We start from the raw sequence: 19035 nt of genomic DNA, 5'->3' as shown, positions 1-19035 counted from the left end.
GAATCATTTTCCTATTTTTTGTAGGATTCTGGTACAGATTTATAATTGCGTCCTACATCTCCTTCGTTGTGCCTTTCTCTCCGATATGAGGGACTATATGGTCCTTGACTCCATCAAGGATAATCCTCTTGGATTTGACATTCTCCTTTTTATAGTTTTCCAACTGTTGTGGATCTGTCAGTATAGCTATAACATTTTCCGCATACTCCTTCAGTCCATATTCATCCAATAGAAAAGACATTCTAGCTTTCCAAATGCCAAAGTTGGAGTCTCCATCCAATTTGGTCATAATCTCTCAAATATGTTGCGGCCATATTTGGAAAACTGGAAATATAGCGAAACCTAAATTAAATTTGGAGAATATATGTTGGGTTCAAAACCCTTGAGCTTTCTCTTCTTCTGTCTACGCAAATCATGCTTCTGTCCTTAGATCCGCTCTGATACCATGTGAAATTTTAAGACTGTTGCAGTTAACTGGTTATTATTCACCTATCACTGGATTATGTCTTCTACAATTAATTGCGGAAAATACTGAATAAAACACTACTGCAACTTCATAGAAAATAAACAAATCACAAACACTGAGAAAATTATTGCACACAAAGATAATGAACACCAATATTTTTGGAAAAATGTCCTTGAAAAGACCCCAAATGTCTCTAAAAACTCCAATTTTATTAATTCTTCAGCAAAATCTATTATGGAGAAATTACAATCGTTTGCCATAAATTAGCAAACCTTTGAAAAATTAATCCTGCCCCTTCTGCAAGTCGATCTACCCTCTTGGAAGCAATTCAGCCTCCCTTTGGCTCTTGAATTGGTCACACGTGTGGCCTTGGCTCACCCCCTTCTCTAGCAAACTCGCATTGCTGAGGAAATGAACTCAACCTCCACTAGATTTCGATCTCAACTGGAAAATTCGACTTTCCTGTCCCAATCGATTACCCTGACAATCTATCTCTTTTCTTCCCTGGTTCGCGCCCTTCTCTGCCAAACTCGCACTGCTGAGGAAATGAACTCGACCTCCACTGGATTTCGATCTCAACTGGCAAATTTGACTTTCCTGTGCAAATCGATTACCCTGGCAATCTATCTCCTTTCTCCAACAACTCTGCCTCTCTAAAGCAATTCACACCCGTCTCTGGAGCAACTCGCACCATTGGAAAATCAACCTCTCTTTGTAGAAAAATCGATCTTCAAATAACTCAGGAAATTACTGTGATAAATTCCTCCGGTAATCTGTCTCCAAACACTGTTGATCTCAATTTGCTGATGCCCCTGCGCTGCCTCTACGTCCTTGCTATCACTGCAAATCTGTGTCTTGATATGTTCTCCAAATGCCCATCGATTTCCTCTTATAATCTCTCGTTGACGAACAACGACCATGATCTAATCTCAATTGATGGCAAAGATCATATTGACCCCATCAAATGACTTTTCTAGAGGTCACTAGAGGAAAATCAATTTACCTCAATTAATTTCGATTAATCAAGCCATTTCCCTAAGTTAGACTTAGGAAAATTAATAAACTGGATAATTAATTCTAATCAAGGCATTTTCCTTAGAAACCTTTTATGTGTATTGGAGAAAAGGTGTTCCTTCATAGACACAGTGTGAGACCAGAACACTTGTCTGAGCTACATTAACTAACAACTTGGTCTAGTGTGCACCAACCCACTTAATAGTGATCACATGGTTTGATGGCTGTTCCAAGGCCCAGATGAGGTTTGTCTCACCTCCTGAGACATGGGAGGGCTAGCAACATCCTCAGAGCCCTCAACGTTGGAGTAGAAACAGGCTATTCTATCCGCAGGAGACCTATGAGATTCATTTTGTGCCCCAAACACTAAACTGAGATCCACATGATGATTTGCATGGAGATCTAGGGGCCAACCCCTAGAGTATGTTTTTTGGAGCCCTCTTCACTCAGTTTGGCACTAGAGGAGCTCAACTCATGCCCTCAAGAGGCACACACATGCATGACGTTAGCATTTCGACCCTCTTGTGGGTGGTTTATTATGATTTTACATTGGGTATGAAGTTGGCTTGTAACCTCACTTAGTATTTTCCCATTATTTTTTTGATTTGAGGGCCTTTTAGGCTAAAATTATAGATCATTGGACATGTATATATTGGAGAGAGATCATTTCATCTCTTATCATCATCACACTTGAAAAATTCAGACCTCTTGGAGGAACTCACACGTGTTTCTTTGTGGCTATTGGAGATTCTTGGAATGCATTTTGACGCGTGGAAGTGCTATTGGATAAAATGCATGGTGTATGGAGATACCCTCAAAGGTCTTCCAGGACCTTTGGCAGACTGTAAGATTATCTGCAGCTGTCACAGAGTTACATGCATGTCCATAAACAATAACTAACTATCAAAGCAAAACAGATTGATTACCTCAAGCCTCCGTGTAGATTTGCTGGAGAGCGCAATGCAGCTAGGTGGAAGTCCCCTAAGCTGGCTCCAGATCAAGTCCTGCACATAGAAGAGACAAGCATAATCACAACATACAACCTTGATAACTAATACATGAATACATAAAAGACATCTAGTTACACATAACTAAGCTACTCATGCTAAAAGGTATTGGACAAACAAGTAAATGAATGATAGTACCAACACCACGGAGTAGACAGTACAACTGCAGTTCTATATTAATGTCGAAAGAGTGATTACAACCATCTGTTGCATCAGCCTTCCCTTACCCCTCTAGCTTCTCTCTCTCTCTCTCCCTTCTTACCAACTTCTTATGCTTAGATTTGAGACTATGCTCGACAATCAAGTAAGTTATCCTTTCAAATGATCTGACCTCCATCACAATAGCCCTAGCTTTGCTTATATACCAATCGAGTTAGGGTTGCCAATTTCCTCCATGAGTCTCTTAAGGTAAAAGCAATGATGTTGCCATGCTTTTGAGCTCTTTCCCATTTGCCTCCTTCATTAGGATTAGAAATCCCACAAATATGTCGAACTTGAGATGTTTCCTTGCTTTTCTGAGTAGATTTAAGAGGGAATATAGAGATATTTATGAGTCAATTCGCTCCTTTGACCTCTAGATGCTCATTAGGATCCACTAATGCTGTCCCCGAACCAACAAGTAGAGTTAGTAGGGTCACTAACGCTCCCTTAGGCTTACAGAGAAGCTTTATAAAGCATGTTGTTAGTGTTTAGCCAACGTTAGTGTGGAAACAAGGCTTGTGATCTTGGTCTTTGCTTCAGCTATCATGTCTTTCCCCTCTGAGCTAATGAGGGGGTCATTTTGCTGTATAACAGATGCCCCCTAAAGTATGAGATCAGAGGCTGTGACGATGGCCGAAATACTTTACTTAACTGTAATTTTCCTTCTTCGACAAAAAGAGAGAGAGGATCAGAGCTTTGGGCGGTACAGGAAACCTGATACAACACATATATATAAAACAACTAAAATCATGTCCTGAGTTGGGCATTCCCACACTCAGTAGCTATGTCAGAGTGATTTTCTCATAAAAGAGATATGACGATGTTGGCCACCGATAAGCACAATGCGGATCCAGTGTCATAATAGGATCATTTTGATGAGCTGTCTCCAAAAAACAATATACGCAACTTGGGAGAGGAAGCAAGGCTGAGTGATGCAAGCCTCTACCCAAGGTCTTGATTTCCGCTTCATCGAACAACATAGATCGATACATGTGAATATATGCGTTGATGTCGAACATGCACAAAATCATCTGATTACTAGTCAATAATGGAGACCGTTAACAGATGCGAGGAAGGCCACCAATAATGGTGATGGTCTCCAAGATGCACAGTACAATCTAACGAGTGCGAAAGATGTTTTTGTCGTCGAACACCCATAGAATCGTTTAACCAGGAGCCAATAATGAGAACCCCTGATCAAACACAAGGCGACCTGCCACTAATGTCTGCAAGTACCAAGGCACTGAATGTGTTTCTGGGTTGTCTTCCTAGATAGAGTGTTGAAGTCGATAGGAAGATACTTGTCGAAAGGTAGGCAATAATGTGTCCTACATCAATCGACACGAAACAGGACAAGAATGATTTGTTTTTTTAGGAATCTTTGAGCATTGGGTCTAAACGACAGAGGGCATGATGAAAGGATATGCTTGATGGGTTGATGGAGGAAACAAAAGGTTAACCCTTGAACAATAGAAGGCACGACAATGGTTTTAACCATGCAGCACTAGACTCATGAACACCAAAGAGTGTTAGGATACAGAGATGCAAGAACATCGGGGTATTTAGGCTAAAACTCATAGGATGGTAGGATTCATATTGAGAGGCCATCACAAGGAAGGTTTATCTGAGGGAGTGCCATGTTCAAGGGAACGACTGCTGCCAAACCACACTTTCTAATACCGAATGCAGTTGTATTGTCTACTTTCCCTGTCTGATTAATTTAATGAGTCCAGACGGGTAAACTCGTTGATCTTTTCATATTTTTAAGAGTCTGAAAAGGATCGCAAAAAGAACGACTCTATGCCCTATTTGATTAGTTTAATGAGTCCAGACAGGAAAACTCGTCGATCTTTTCATGTTTTGAGAGTCTAAAAAGGATCGTAAAAAGTGACTCTATACCTCATCTGTTTGATTTAATGAGTCCAGACGAGACAACTTGGTGGTCTTTTCATATTTAGAGAGTCTGAAAAGATCATAAAGAACGACTCCATTGTGGTTCCTTTGTCATAGTTGTTAACCGAGTGCGACAAAAGGTTAATAGTATACCTGGATCAGTTACTTTTCCGTGAGTTAATCTATTGAATCTGGATAAAAAGAAACCTATGTTCAATAGATGTTGACCTCATTTTGTTACGAGTACGAGGAGACGGACTAAACTCGTTTTTCGTCGTGAATTTTTAATGAGTCGCGCGACGATAAACTCAATACCTTCATCAAATTTTAACGAGTCAAATGAAGAAAACTCAAGGTATCTTTTTCAGTTTATTGAGCAAGGAAAAAGAGGTAAAAGAATTGCTCATTCCTTCTTCGTAGATTTAACGAGCCCGAAGAAGGGGAAAAATTTGGGGATTTTTTCGATTTAAGAGCGAGAAATGGTCCCAAAAAAGCAAGTGCTCTGGTTGTTGCCGTAGATTTTTAACGAGCCCAGTGACAAAAACTCAGGATTTTTCAATTTAACGAGCGAGAAAAGTACCTAAAAGAATGCTCGGGTCATCTTTATAATTGTTTAACAAGCCTAAAGAAAAAACTCGGGATTTTTTTTTTTAGTTTTATGAGTGAGAAAAAAGCGCCTAAAAAGAATGCTCTAATGATCTTTTTCAGTTTAATGAGCTAGAAAAAGAGTGAAAAAGAGTTGCTCGGATCGTCGTCGTATGTGTTTAACGAGCCCAACGATGACAAACTTGGGGATTTTTCAGTTTTAGAGTGAGAAAACATCCCATAAAAGAAAGCGCTCATATCTTCTTTGTAGTAGTTTAACGAGCCCAAAGAAGGAGACTCGAGGTTTTTCGGATTAACGAGTAAGAAAAATACCATAAAAAGAATGCTTGATCTTCTTCATGGTAGTTTAACGAGCCTGAAGAAGGAGACTCAAGGATTTTTCGGATTAACGAGCAAGAAAAATACCATAAAAAGAATGCTCGATCTTTCTTGATCTCATGCTTGACAATAGAAGGGTCTATGCCATGCATTTCCTCATAATACCAAGGAAAAACATCGCGGAAGTCCTTAAAAGGGTAGGTGAAGCTCGCAATTTCCTCAGGATTGTGATTGGCTCCAATTTGTATGTTTTTCGCGATGCCTGTCGTGACAAAAATATTGATGAGCAATGTCTTTGAAATATTTCCCATGTTTCCTTCCGCCTCCAAAGTTTGGATAGTCGTATAGGGTGAGGAAACGATTTCTAGTATGTCAGGTGACAGGATTTGAAGAGGCATCATGTCCGAATCAGATATCGAAACACGATGGTGTGAGTCCTCCCAAGGTCGCTCTTCTAAACTCATGATTTCTCTAATAGCTTCGTCCGTAGGTAGGACTTGATTGAGTGGATCGAAAGAAGGAGCCGTTATGGGAGGGGCAGTGGTACTGTTGGTTGTAACCAAAGTGACTAGAGATTCAGATGCAGATTGAATGGCTTGGTAGGCCAATTCAGCTGGTGACAACAACATTTGTTCTCCGTAAGTGTCAATGTCTGAAGGAGCCGGTAGGATCCATGGATTGGTCTGTTCATGAGGAATGGATGAAAGCATATTGACCGTCTGTGAAACCTTGGGTGGCTGAAGAGGGAAACAACCCATCAGGGAAGAAGCCTTAAGTAGACTAGTACCGATACTGATGTAAGAGTCAGGTACACCACCTACTAGGGGTACAAGCCGCTTGGTAACGGGGAATAATCAGGGGTGCAAAAGGATAGCTGGTCCACTGTAACTACCTTTCCATCCAATGGAAATAGGATGATGCGAAAGACAATAGATACAATGGCCGTCATGGCATACGTCCAACTGCGACCCAACAAGAGATTATAGTCGAGTTTTTTATCTACGACTTCTATGTCCACTGTTACCATTTTCCCATACAAAGTGATGGAGTAGCTAGCTAGGTAACCTTTTGGGATGAAAGTGTGGCCGTCGAAAGCTTTAAGGGAATTCGACGGCGGGGATAGGTTGGAGAACCCAAAGCGAGCCAACATGAAGTTGACATGACGCAGGTAGAAGCACCTTCGTCGATGACAGTTCTGTGTATACCTTTACCTTCGAAAAAATTTGCACCTGAAATGCAAGCTGGTGGGAAAGGGGAGGATTACGCTTTTCTATGTCAAAAATTGCAAGCATGGAATCCTGCGGGTCGATGCCACCAATAGCCGAAAGCAAAGCTTTCCTTTGTGCTGGACATGTTTGTAATACTTTGAGTGCCGACATAGTCGACGACGCTTGCGCCAAGTCTTCTACAATGCTGTAGTTTTGGGCAGCACGTGCAGATGTATTGTGCGTTGTGCATCGAAGTGCCCCTTTAGGGGGGTGAATCACAAGGTAACAATTGGCCTTTCGATATGCAAATCATTGGGCGGCGGTGGGTTTTGACTTGAGGAAGGTTCCTCTGCATGAGCGACAGGAGCTCCATAGGATTTGGCTCTTGTTTGTAGATCTACCGTTTCAAAGGTGTAAATGGTAGAGGATCCTTCACCAGCTGAAGGATGTTGCGAACCATCATTGCCCCCTTGCAGGGGTTGGGGTTGGTTTGCAATAAGGTGTTGCTGCTGCTGAGCAGGGAAAGGATTATTAAGGACAGCGGGGGTCCTACCAGTATCCTTTTTAGCAATGAAATATGTGCATTCCTGAAGACGCAAGTAGCGATAGGTCATGTGGTCTTTAGCACAGATTTTGCAAGGGAATCTGGTGGGTTTATCCTTTCCATCATCAGGAGGCGCAGTGACCTTTTGCTTTGGGTTTTGCTGCTTTGTTGATTGCTCCTCAGAAGGAGCGGTCTTTTTCTTATTCTTCTTGTTCTTACCACTGGGTTTTTGCGTAGACTACACAGAGTTTATCGCGGTGGTAGGAAGAGTAGTCGATTTGGTAGAGGGGTCCACTGACATCTGGGCAATGTGACTGCTGAGTTGTTTTACAGCAGCCTCGGAGGTTGCGCCGATAATCCCATCGGCGTGCGCTCTAGGGTGCTGAGTAGCGGAAGCATTGGAGTTGCGAGGGGAATTGGGGATTACATCGTAAAGAGTGCCAGACTGTGAATATATCAGATCTAAGTGCTGGGCACGACATATGGATTGGTCTTCTGTGACCGCACCACCTAAGGTGACATCCTTATGATTTGGGGGAGAAGGGACTTGCAGAACCAGTCCGCTAAGAGATAGTCTGGGAGGGGAGCTTTGACTAACTTTCGCCTACTTCTCCATTCATGTATATGGTCAGAGATGTGGGTGGGTGGTAGTATCTTGACGTAATGAAGTGAGGAGCTCCGTCCCAGTCTCATAGCGGATGGGTAGCTGGAAGTGCTTTAAGAATTCCATCGCAAGAGCATCAAAGGTATTTATTGACGAGCGTTGTACCACTTGGCTGCATTGCCAGTGAGGGTGCGGGGAAAAAGACGTAACCACACACTATCATCCACCATGGAGTTAGAAACACACTAAAGATGATAGGTGGTGATAGGGTACCCGGATCCTCCCCTTGTTTCCCATCGAACTTGGGGATGTCTGTTTGTATTTTATGCGGGATTGGCGACCAAAGTAAGTTATGATAGATGGGGTCATTTGTAAGTTTGTACAAGTTGGGGATATCCAACGTTGCCAAGAAAGGCAGAGTGTGTGGTGCCCCGACTCGGACCAAGGCGATGACATATGACTTGAGGATCCTTGCGGTCCTCCCATCGTTTGAGTCCCAATATTATACATAGGTTACGTGGTATAGTAGTTGCCTTGGGGTATGGCGTTGTAATGTGGATTTCCATGGGGATTGTGATGCTGGGGTATAGAATTGCCCCAGGATAAGCAGTGCCCCCTTGACTCATTTGAAATTTTGAGTAGGGTGCCCCCATGGATTGGTTGGGACCTCCTTGAGGATTCCCACTCGCCACAGAACTAACCATATGTCCTTGATTGACATAAGGATTGCTCATGTTAATCAGTGACTGACCATGCATGCCTGAAAACAGAGGGGGAACTTTTACATTCCCGACTGGTATATGCATATTGGGAGTGCCCCTAGATACTTGAATCTAGGGGTTTGAACTGTACAATGGATGCCAACCATATTGTTGGTTGAGGGGACCCGCGCTAACTGTGCTATATTGAGCATTATAAGGAGCACTATATGTAGCACTTGTCGAAGGTATAGAGTTTGACACTGAATGGGTGGAACCTGACATAGGCTAGGTTCCACTCGTGGAGGGTGTCATGTGAGGGTTTGTACCTGGGACAAATGGGATGGCAGGGTTTGTCATCAACGGTGTGGTAGTGATTGTCGACTAGGGAAGTGGTGAGGGACCAAAAGTGTCCAAAAAGTTCCAAGATCCATTAGTCGTCGACGGGATGGATGGAAATGTTCCAACTGAAGACACAGGGAGTATAGGTGCCACGGGAACCAAGAGTGGGTCCAACAGATTCGTGATCGGAGGGTTATAGGGAGGAATAAATCCTGCAGTAAAGAAATCCTTCGGTAAGCTTGAATCATCGGTTGTCCAAACAGATTTTGTGTGAGATCTTGGAGACTGATTTCCTGAAGATGGGGAATCCGGTTCACTGGAGCTTGGCGGATCTTCCACAATGAGTGGAGGAAGTCCCAACAATTGTCTAGATTGACGACGGGGGCCGAATGTAGCCACGGTGACTGTTAATTTTTATCAATAAATTTTATCGTGATATTTTGTTAAAGTCTCAATGATAACACTCGGGTGCCTAAAAAATTATAAAAAATACACTAAGTGAATCAATCAACAAACAGAGGGAAATGACCCTGTTTGATAAGCACCGATCACTGGAGATGAAACCCAGTATCTCAATGAATAACAGAGAAGGCTGGCCAGATGTACAGTTACGGTTACTTTAGAGCTTTGCCCGAACCTTAGATTGTGGGGCCAAGTACTCTCGTGAAGACGAGCACCCTCCCAAAAACTGAAGACAGAGTAGGTCCGTTTGTGTTAGGTACCAGGGCAGCTCGCCCCAGTCACCTTGTGTAAGTCCCTAAAAGTTTGGCCACTAAGGATACCTCAGATCACAGACACCATGGGGGGGGGGGGGACATAGTCACAGACAGTACGCTGTGTGGGCAGGATACCTGAGTCCCCAACTCAGCTCCGAAATCCCTGAAGGGATCCCCAATACACAGAATACCCAAAGGAGTTGTAAGCGAAGGCGGGCTACCTTCACTTATAGTCTGATGTTGTCTCGTATTTAGCTCCGCTTTGACTGGAGTGGTCCCGGTAGTATGAGTGCAGAAGGAATTTTCTCTCTTTTAATGACACTAGTTTTGGTTTCTAATCTTGGGCAGTTTACTCACACTGCCTATCCCAAGATCCTAGCCTGAACTAATGTTTGTTTGCTCTATAAAGAGTTACTGATTGATTTTAGGTAAATTTTATGTGTACTTTTTTAGTGTCTTCAGTAGGGGTGTTGACGTATGATGTTTGGTGGGACTCTGACTCAAAAATCATGCAAAATACAATGCTTGAAAATATTCAATTCGATGAAATAAGCTGTATTCTACGAGTGAGAGTCTTTCATACATTCATATTTGTTCCATGCATCCTAGTCATTATAACACATGCATAACCAACATAAATCTTTCCAATGCTGTCTAACAACTATTTGAAACCAAAATAAAGCAGATTTTAACCAACTAAGCAAAAGAATGAATAAACAAATGTTGATTTTTCCTTTATAAAACTTTTTAAGGAAGGAAAAAAAAACTATTTCCTAAAAAAAAATTTCTTTCAGGACACCGATCTTGCTAACAAACTACAGTTGCAGATCCTTTTTCAGTCCATGAGCAGGTTTCCCATCCCTTTGAGTTTACAGACATAGTTGCATGTCAAAATTTGGGTGACTAATGCTCTGTAGCAAGGTCCACAGAGAGTTACTGGTCCACTAACGCACTGTTTGTGCAGACACAGAGCTTTATAAAGCTCTGTTTGCTCTACTAACCTGCGTTAGTGTGGGAAAAGGGTTCAAAACAGGGCTTTGGGGATCAGATCCAAGGCTAAATGTATGAGGGAAGAATGCAGCAAGGTCTTGATGGGCTAGAAAAGGAATGCAGAAGTATGGGGAGGTCTAGAAGGAGGAGGAAATTGAGAACTGTCTGGGTGAACCGGGAACTAAATGTATAGTCCCCAACGGAGTCGCCAATTCTGCTATAGGATAAAATGCACGGTGTATGGAGAATGGAGATACCCTCAAAGGTCTTCTTGGGACCTTTGGTAGACTAGAAGATTATCTGTAGCTGTCACAGAGTTACATGCATGTCCATAAACAATAACTAACTATCAAAGAAAAATAGGTTGATTACCTCAAGCCTTCGTGTAGATTTGCTGGAGAGCACAATGCAGCTAGGTGGAAGTCCCCTGAGCCGGCTCCAGGTCAAGTCCTACACATAGAAGAGACAAGCATAATCACAACATACAACCTTGATAACTAATACATGAATACATAAAAGACATCTAGTTATACATAACTAAGCTACTGATGTTAAAAGGTATTGGACAAACAAGTAAGTGAATGATAGTACCAACACCACGGAGTAGACAGTACAACTGCAGTTCTATATTAATGTCGGAAGAGTGATTGCAACCATCTATTGCATCAGCCTTCCCTTACCCCTCTAGTGCCTCTCTCTCTCCCCCTTCTTACCAACTTCTTATGCTTAGATTTGAGACTATGCTCGACAATCAAGTAAGCTATCCTTTCAAATGATTTGACCTCCATCACAATAGCCCTAGCTTTGCTTATGTAGCAATCGAGTTAGGGTTGCCAAGTTCCTCCATGAGTCTCTTAAGGTAAAATCAATGATGTTGCCATGCTTTTGAGCTCTTTCCCATTTGCCTCCTTCATTAGGATTAGAAATCCCGCAAATAGGTCGAACTTGAGATGTTTCCTTGGATTTTTGAGTGGATTTAGGAGGGAATATAGAGATATTTATGAGTCAATTCTCTCCTTTGACCTCTAGATGCTCATTAAGATCCACTAATGCTGTCCCCGAACCAACAAGTAGAGTTAGTAGGGTCACTAACTCTCCCTTAGGCTTACAAAGAAGCTTTATAAAGCATGTTGTCAGTGTTCAGCCAACGTTAGTGTGGAAACAAGGCTTGTGATCTTGGTCTTTGCTTCAGCTATCATGCCTTTCCCCTCTGAGCTAATGAGGGGGTCATTTTGCTGTATAACAGGAAGCTAAATTTGGATTGTCTTTGGAGCTTTTCTTTGGTGAATGGATGGCTAAGTCACATGGCACTAGGACACGAGACACGTAAATATGAGTATTTGACACGAGAGACAATGACCTCATAAATATATTAAAAAAATACTAAAATATAGTGCCTGATCCATATTATTTAGAAATTAGAACATCTATAGATATGAATAGTGATAATATCTATTTAGTAATTTAGTATTTATAATTACAATTTTAGAACTAGTTAGTTTGTTAATATACTACATCAATGACGTTCATAGTTCAATGTTCATTGGTCATGTTATTAAAAATTGTTCAAGCACATAGGAAACTAGAAATTTAGAAATATCATGATTGATAAAATGAAACTAGAAAATTAGAAGTAAAACTTAGGTATTAATACCATAAACTGCAGATTTTTCATTAAGCCATCAAAATCAAAATGTATTACATAGATACCAAGTGAATGCCATTGGAAAATACAAAATAGAGTAGATACAAAATAGGTAGGAATATCATAGCTTGTCATTGGTATTGTTCACAACTCACTAGTCAAGACTCCATCTGTAGTCCAGGTCTTCCTCGATGTCATAATCACCATCACTAGTATTGCCATTTGACTCTGTTCTTTCCTCCTCCTCTTTGCCCAATCCAAGATCTCCTGCTGCATTTGTTGGTGTAGACAAATGACCCCTCAAGAAACTCATCATAAAAAGTGACCAGCTCTAGCACTGGGTAGTGGGTCATTAAGATCCATGTTGGCTAACGCCTCACAAATAGATACGAGATTGATTGAAAAATGAAAAAAAATCAAGACGTGATGCTTTTTACTTTGGGATTTTAGTGGGACATGTGTCTTAAAATTAGGACACATGTTTGACATGGCCCAAACATGTGTCTTGGTTTTAGGACACGTTTTATGGGTTGTGTCATGTTTGACACACGAAATACGAGACACAGGACCCCGAAGGACGTGTCCTGTGACTTAGATGGATGGATATATTACATGTTATCTTGTAAGTGCCAATTGTCAAAGACTATTATTTTGAATTGTCCGATGTATGGAATTGCTGCTTCTAGATTATGCTTGTTTATGTCCTAATTTGTTGAAACTAAATTCTAAAAGCTATCTAGTTGAGAATTGCATATGTTACTCATTGTATAACATGTAATGAATATTCCTATTGGTGATTTTTTTCTAAAGCTCTCCCAAGAACCTCCATTTATCATTGGATGTGTAAATGCTGGAATTTTGATACCTAGGGCATCAAATTTCGGCCTCCTTAGCAACGGATTAGGTTTATCTAGAGCATCCTTGACTCCATATGCCCAAAGGATAGGGCACTATTCCAAGTCTTTGGTGTTCATTTAAATTTTTTTTCCATAATTTTTTTTCCTTAAATTCAGTCTTTTTAAGGCTAGAGAGAAAAACTAGGGCTTGGAGCGAAATTTCAGGGAGGAGACTTTTTGGTGGTTTGAGAGCCTAAACATCAAGAGGCAGGTCTTTGCTACATGACCTATCATTTTCGTGGGCATCCAATCAAATTTCATCCATAAAATCTCTTGCCCTAGGTGTTGCCCTAAGAGGGAAACCCTAGTTTCTTCTCCCTCAACTTAATGACTTTCTTGAGGGTTTCATGAGCTTTGGAATAGCTAATTATCATTGCAAGAAACCTTTTCTCTTTGTTCTTGCCCTTATGAATACCTATTACCATTGAAAACTTCAAAATACTAGGTCTTGAACCTTGTTTTCTAGGGCTTTTCTTTGAGAGTGTTTTGCTTCTTTGAAGTCTTGAACCATTATTGATCCTCTCTCTTGAATGAGCTCTAGCTTGATCACTTTGTTCATCATATCTTGCATACCTATTTTAAGTGATCTCCCTCATACCTAGACTCCTCCCAGTGTTGAAAGTCTGGAAAGAGCAGGGGGTTTGGGCTGAGGTGAGATTGGGCCTCTACCCCATTGTTAACACTCTGTCTAGGTTTTGTCTTGTAGGGTTTCCCTCTCCAAGGCCTGCTAGATTTTGTGGTAACATGGCCTTTTGGTTTGCCTCTTTTACATAGCTAGAATCTTTTCTCTAAATACATATAATAGATTCATTGATTTACATAGGTGCAGATATGCCAAAAGTGTGGAGATTACGTAGTAGTTGCCTAGTTTTGTATATTTGAATATTATTAAAAGTACTATTTGACAAGCAATGAAATTGAAGTGGTAACAAAACAAAAAGTTAAACCATTGTTTGATTAAAGAGAGAAAACAGAGGATGATGCTGGCATTGGCAATTTGAAAAAAATGGTACTGTGTAGACATGAAAGCTTTGGAGCAGGTTGGTCTCAAAAATTCTTACATTCTGGAGATCCTGGAAGCAGGTATACCAAAAGTGGGGAGATTACACAGGAGTTGCCTAGTTTTGTATCTTTGAATATTATTGAAAGTACTATTTGAAGAGCAATGAAATTGAAGTGTTGACCAACCTAAAAGTTAAACCAATGTTTGATTAAAAATAGCGGGAGAGAGGGAATGTAGGATTATACTTGCATTGGGAATTTGAAACAAATGGTACCATTCAGAGGTGAAAGCTTTGTAGCAGGTTTGTCTTTAGCATTCTTACATTCTGGAAATCCTGGAAGCAGGTCCTTTATTAATTTCTTTTCAAACTTAATGAGAGCTTTCTTAAATTATGTCAGATTTCCGTGGATAGCTAAGTTCACAAGTTTCTGAGTCTGCCCCATCCAGCACCTGTGAGAGCATACCAAATTTTGGCTAATTCTTAGAATGTCATTGCAGGTTTGGTACGGCAATATCCCAAATACACGGTTAGTAGCAGATGAAGGTAGCCAGAAATTGATTGTCTTAGACAATGACAAATTCAGATTTCTTGGAGGTGGAACAGAAGTTGCACAATCAGGGGAGCAATATTTGCAGCAGATTGCCCAGGTGATCTTAATATCAGGTTTCTTTTGTATTTTTTAATGGAAATGTTCAGATTGTTTTGTATGCCTTTTTGAAATATTAGAGTGATTATATTATTTCTCATCTATCTGAAAGTGAGATCTTGGTTGTTGTCAGCATTTGTTGGCTTTATAATCTTGTTTTCTTCTTTAATGTGCAGATGGTCCCTGCTTTAAGATTTGGTGTTCATGTTAGAGTTGCTCTGGATGTGGGATGTGGTTTTGCTGGTTTTGGTACTTCATTACTTTCTCACGATGTATTAACTCTTTCAATTGCACCGAAAGATGCTTATGGACACCAGATCCAATTTGCTCTCGAACGTGGTGTTCCAGCTATGGTAGCAGTGTTTGCAACACATCGGCTCCCATATCCAAGTCAGGCTTTTGACCTGATTCATTGTTCACAGTGTCATGTTAACTGGACTCGTGATGGTATGGCATTTGGTCTTTCTTGGTGGCATTCTGTCAACTTGCAGCACTCCTCTGGTTTTTGAATAGCTGTTTGTACATGTATTTGGAAACAATTTGATATGTAAGAAACTGTTCCGCATTCACATCCAAGGATTTGGGCAACCCTTTGTGTATTATCATACTAAACTAAATTCATTCACCACACAGCATAGTTCAAGAGTCCAAAGTAAAATCTTTCTTTCGTGCAGTCTTGTTCATGTTTCATAGAATTTTGTCCTTGATGGTTGCTTGTTTTGTGACTGGTCTGTTTTAACTTTAAGTCCTATTGTGTAAACTGCCAGTGAATATAATTAATTTCTTTGTATGATTATTAGAGTTGCTTGTTAGAAAAATGAATAACTTCCCAATAAAGTGGGTTTTATTAGGGCTATGGAATAGATGCTTGTGGATGGTCCTTTCTTTTACGAGGCACAGTACAGAAAGGTTCCAAATCAGGAGACTTAAGACATTATTTATATGGAGGATAATATAATATAGGATAAATAAGATAAGTCTATTACTTTCTAACAAATGACCAAACATGAATCAATGGGATTGCTCAATACATAAGTGGTGATATTTAGTGGGAATGCAAATAAAAGCAAAAATCAACACTAATCTATGAGATCTAAGCTCAACTATCTCAATACCAAAAGAGATACGATGATTTAGAGTAGAGTACAAGGAAAAGAGCCTCAAGGCTCCAAGTGCTTGCCACTTAATGAAGGAGAGGGGGGCATGTCCTCCTCCAAAGTCTAATTTACAACTCTCCTACCATCTGAGGCCAAAGAAAGGAATCGCTATATAGAAGACTTGCTGGAGGAGCTAGATCTGGCATGGAGGATGTCTCCCTGTCTAGAAGAGGTGTCCCACTGTCGGGAGTCGGTGAAGTGGGCTGTCTAATAGTCTGGCAGAAACTGCTTCCAGGGGCTAAGCTGCCTCCTGCGGTTTAATAGATTGTGGGGCTAAGATGGTGTTGCTGTTTATGTGCCTCTTGGTGCCCTTGACCACTAGGAGGGTAACTGCAAAAACCAAAATGTATCACATCTTGCATTTTTGATGTTTAATTTCGATAATAGAGAAGAAAATTACTTAGAAAAACTGAGTGTATGAGCCCATAGTTTTTTCTTTTAATTTATCGATTTTAATTTATAATTTATTATTATTTTTTAATTTGTGAACTTTAAATGAAATGTATAAAGGTTTGGCATTATCAATATTTAACTTCAGTGCATTAGGACTGAAGAGCATAGCTTGGAAAAATTTCAGTCTACGAGGATAGAAGTTTGGTCAAACCTTAAAGTTTTTCGTTGCATTTAAATACAAAAATGGTCTTTTGTGCCATTTAAAGCTTCTCAATCAAAGGAGTGTAGGGTGGGTGATTTGCCTTCGGAGCTATGTAATAGCCAAGCATTCTGCTCAAAGCAAGATTCTATAAAGAGCAATACTTGGATGTGAAGTTTGAACTAGTTTGAACTATTCATAATAAATTGGATTTAAAGAAATCCCTAGGTGAAACACGAGTTTCCTTGGAGATGCATGCAAAATTGCAATAGTTCAAACTTCAAACAATTAAATTTGTAATTGAAATTTATTTTAGTGTCCACTAAATATGAAATAGGTCAATGGGACTAGAGATTACATTAATCATGAGAAGCCCCTACAAAAATATAGGTGGGTTCCAAGATGTCCCCCCCAAAGATGGGAAATAAACTAATTAAAATAAAATGAAAATTTTGTAAACCAACAATTGTAAATGAAACAACATATCAGACTGAAGGTTACAAGAAGGTTATCTTGGGGGGAAAGGACCCTAGAAAGTGAGGAGAGAGGTAGTGAACAAGCATCCATATCTAAGTGGAAGTAAACATGCAACTATGAGATTAGGGAGCAAACCCTACTCATCATTTGAACCAATAATGCGGGTATCTGTACCAAGTGCTTGTGAGATATTGTCATTAAGAGAGTGACCCTATAGGGTAGGTTTTGAGGGTGTAATCTTGGGTGGTATCCACCTATTCCCCCTTAGGCCAGAGTTAGAAGAGGGATCTATCCTAACATCCAAGGCCAATGATTTCCCACTAGAAGAGAAGAAACTAGTAATCTATCATTGCAACAATGAATGTCTCTCTTGTGCTTTGATCCTACTAGAACTATATGATTTAGTATGACAAGGAGAACGAGTAATATGATCTAGAGAGAGACACCATACGTTTCTTGTAGCACCCAACTAAGTGTTCATAGGACGTGTTGCCGCAAAATTTAGTAGGCCTTGGAGAGGGAAATATTACAAGGCATAAACTAGACCAAGAGACAACAATGGGGTAGTGGCCCACTGTCACCATAGCCAAAACCCCCTGCTCTTTACGGACTTTCACTAATGGGAGGAGTCCCAGTAGGAAAGAGATCACTTATATTGGATATTCTAAGGTTGATATGTAAGATGACCTCACTAGGAGCTCTTCAAGAAAGGGTCGATTTATGTTCAAGGTTCCACAAGGAGACACTTCACTTTCTATGATGAGACCTAGAAAAGAAGGCACAAGACTTGGGGTTTCATTTATAGGTTGAGTGTTGGAGTTTCCAAAGGTCAAGGCTAAGAGAAAAGGTTTCCAACAATGTGTACTAGCAATGCCAAGGCTCATGAAACCTTCAAGAAAGCCCTTAAGTTGAAGCAAGGCAAAACTAGGGTTTCCCTCTTAGGCAAACAACTAGGGCAAGAAAGTTTATGGATGAAATTGAAGTGGATGCCCACCAAAATGATAGATTTTGTGGCAAATACTATCCTCTTGATGTTTAGGCTCTCCAACCACCAAAACTCTACTTGCCTAGGGATTCACACCAAGCCCTAGTTCCCTAGCTTGGCCTTGAAAGAGCCGAATTAGGAGAGAGAGAAAATGGATAAAATTAAGATGTGATCACCAACCAAATGGACCAGTCCCTTGTTCCTTGGGAGTATGGAGTCCTTAATGCGTTAGATTAACCAAAGAGCTTCTAAGGAGGCCAAAATTTTGATGCCCTAGCAAGAAAAATTCCAACAATTACCTATGCAATGGAAGATGGATTTTTCATGGGAGAGCTACCAAGAGTTCACCACTAAGGACATTCATTTACACATTATTTATGAGTAATGCATGCAATAGATCATCTAGATTGGCATTCAATAAATATTCAACAAATTAGGGCACAATTGCAATTACTAGAATCAACAAAATTCCATACATTAGACATGTAAGAGATAAATTTTAAACGTCTAGACACACTTATAATATAACATACAAAGAATCTATTCCATTCATCCAAAGAATAACTCCAAAGATAGACAAATTTGCTCCAAATGTCAAATGCATCAAGATACTCCAAATTCTCCTCAAAGATATAAGTCTAAATTTAGCTCAAGAGGCCGAACTATCTCAAGTGTGGCGATGAGAAGTTCAAATGGCAAGTTCTAAATTTATGAGGCATTCAAATGCCTAATTAGCCTACTAGGCCCTCCAAATCATAAAATAATCGACAAAACTAGTGTAGGTCACAAGTCGACCTAGTAGCCTTTGTGAAATAAATTAAATCTCCATAAGTGCAAGCCGAAATGCTGATGTCATGTTAGTGGATGTCTCCTTAGGGCTTGTGTTGAGGACCTTGAGTGCCTTGACTTGCGTATAGGCCCTCTAAATTCACCTTCTAGGGGTTGGCCCTTAGATCTTTGTCAAAATCATCTTGTGGACCCCAGTTTTGGCTTTGCGGCAGAAAATGGGTCTCCAAGTGGTGAATA

The 19035-nt window shown here is 40.4% G+C and overlaps 1 protein-coding gene across 1 annotated transcript in view; it reads left to right on the top strand.

Annotated features, from left to right (window-relative positions):
- The window catches only part of LOC149154737 (putative methyltransferase PMT11), a 183321-nt gene that overhangs the window by 16624 nt on the left and 147662 nt on the right, over nucleotides 1–19035 (top strand). The window contains exons 2-3 of the mRNA XM_089440773.1: nucleotides 14650–14799; nucleotides 14975–15245. Coding sequence (XP_089296899.1) covers nucleotides 14650–14799; nucleotides 14975–15245 — 421 coding nt within the window. The remainder of the gene's footprint in view (nucleotides 1–14649; nucleotides 14800–14974; nucleotides 15246–19035) is intronic.

Source organism: Pinus tabuliformis, chromosome 9, assembly GCF_031772625.1.
Source record: "Pinus tabuliformis cultivar Carrire ecotype Pingquan chromosome 9, CPIR1, whole genome shotgun sequence".
NCBI classification, from domain to species: domain Eukaryota; kingdom Viridiplantae; phylum Streptophyta; class Pinopsida; order Pinales; family Pinaceae; genus Pinus; species Pinus tabuliformis.
This window is presented reverse-complemented; position numbering and strand designations above follow the sequence as displayed.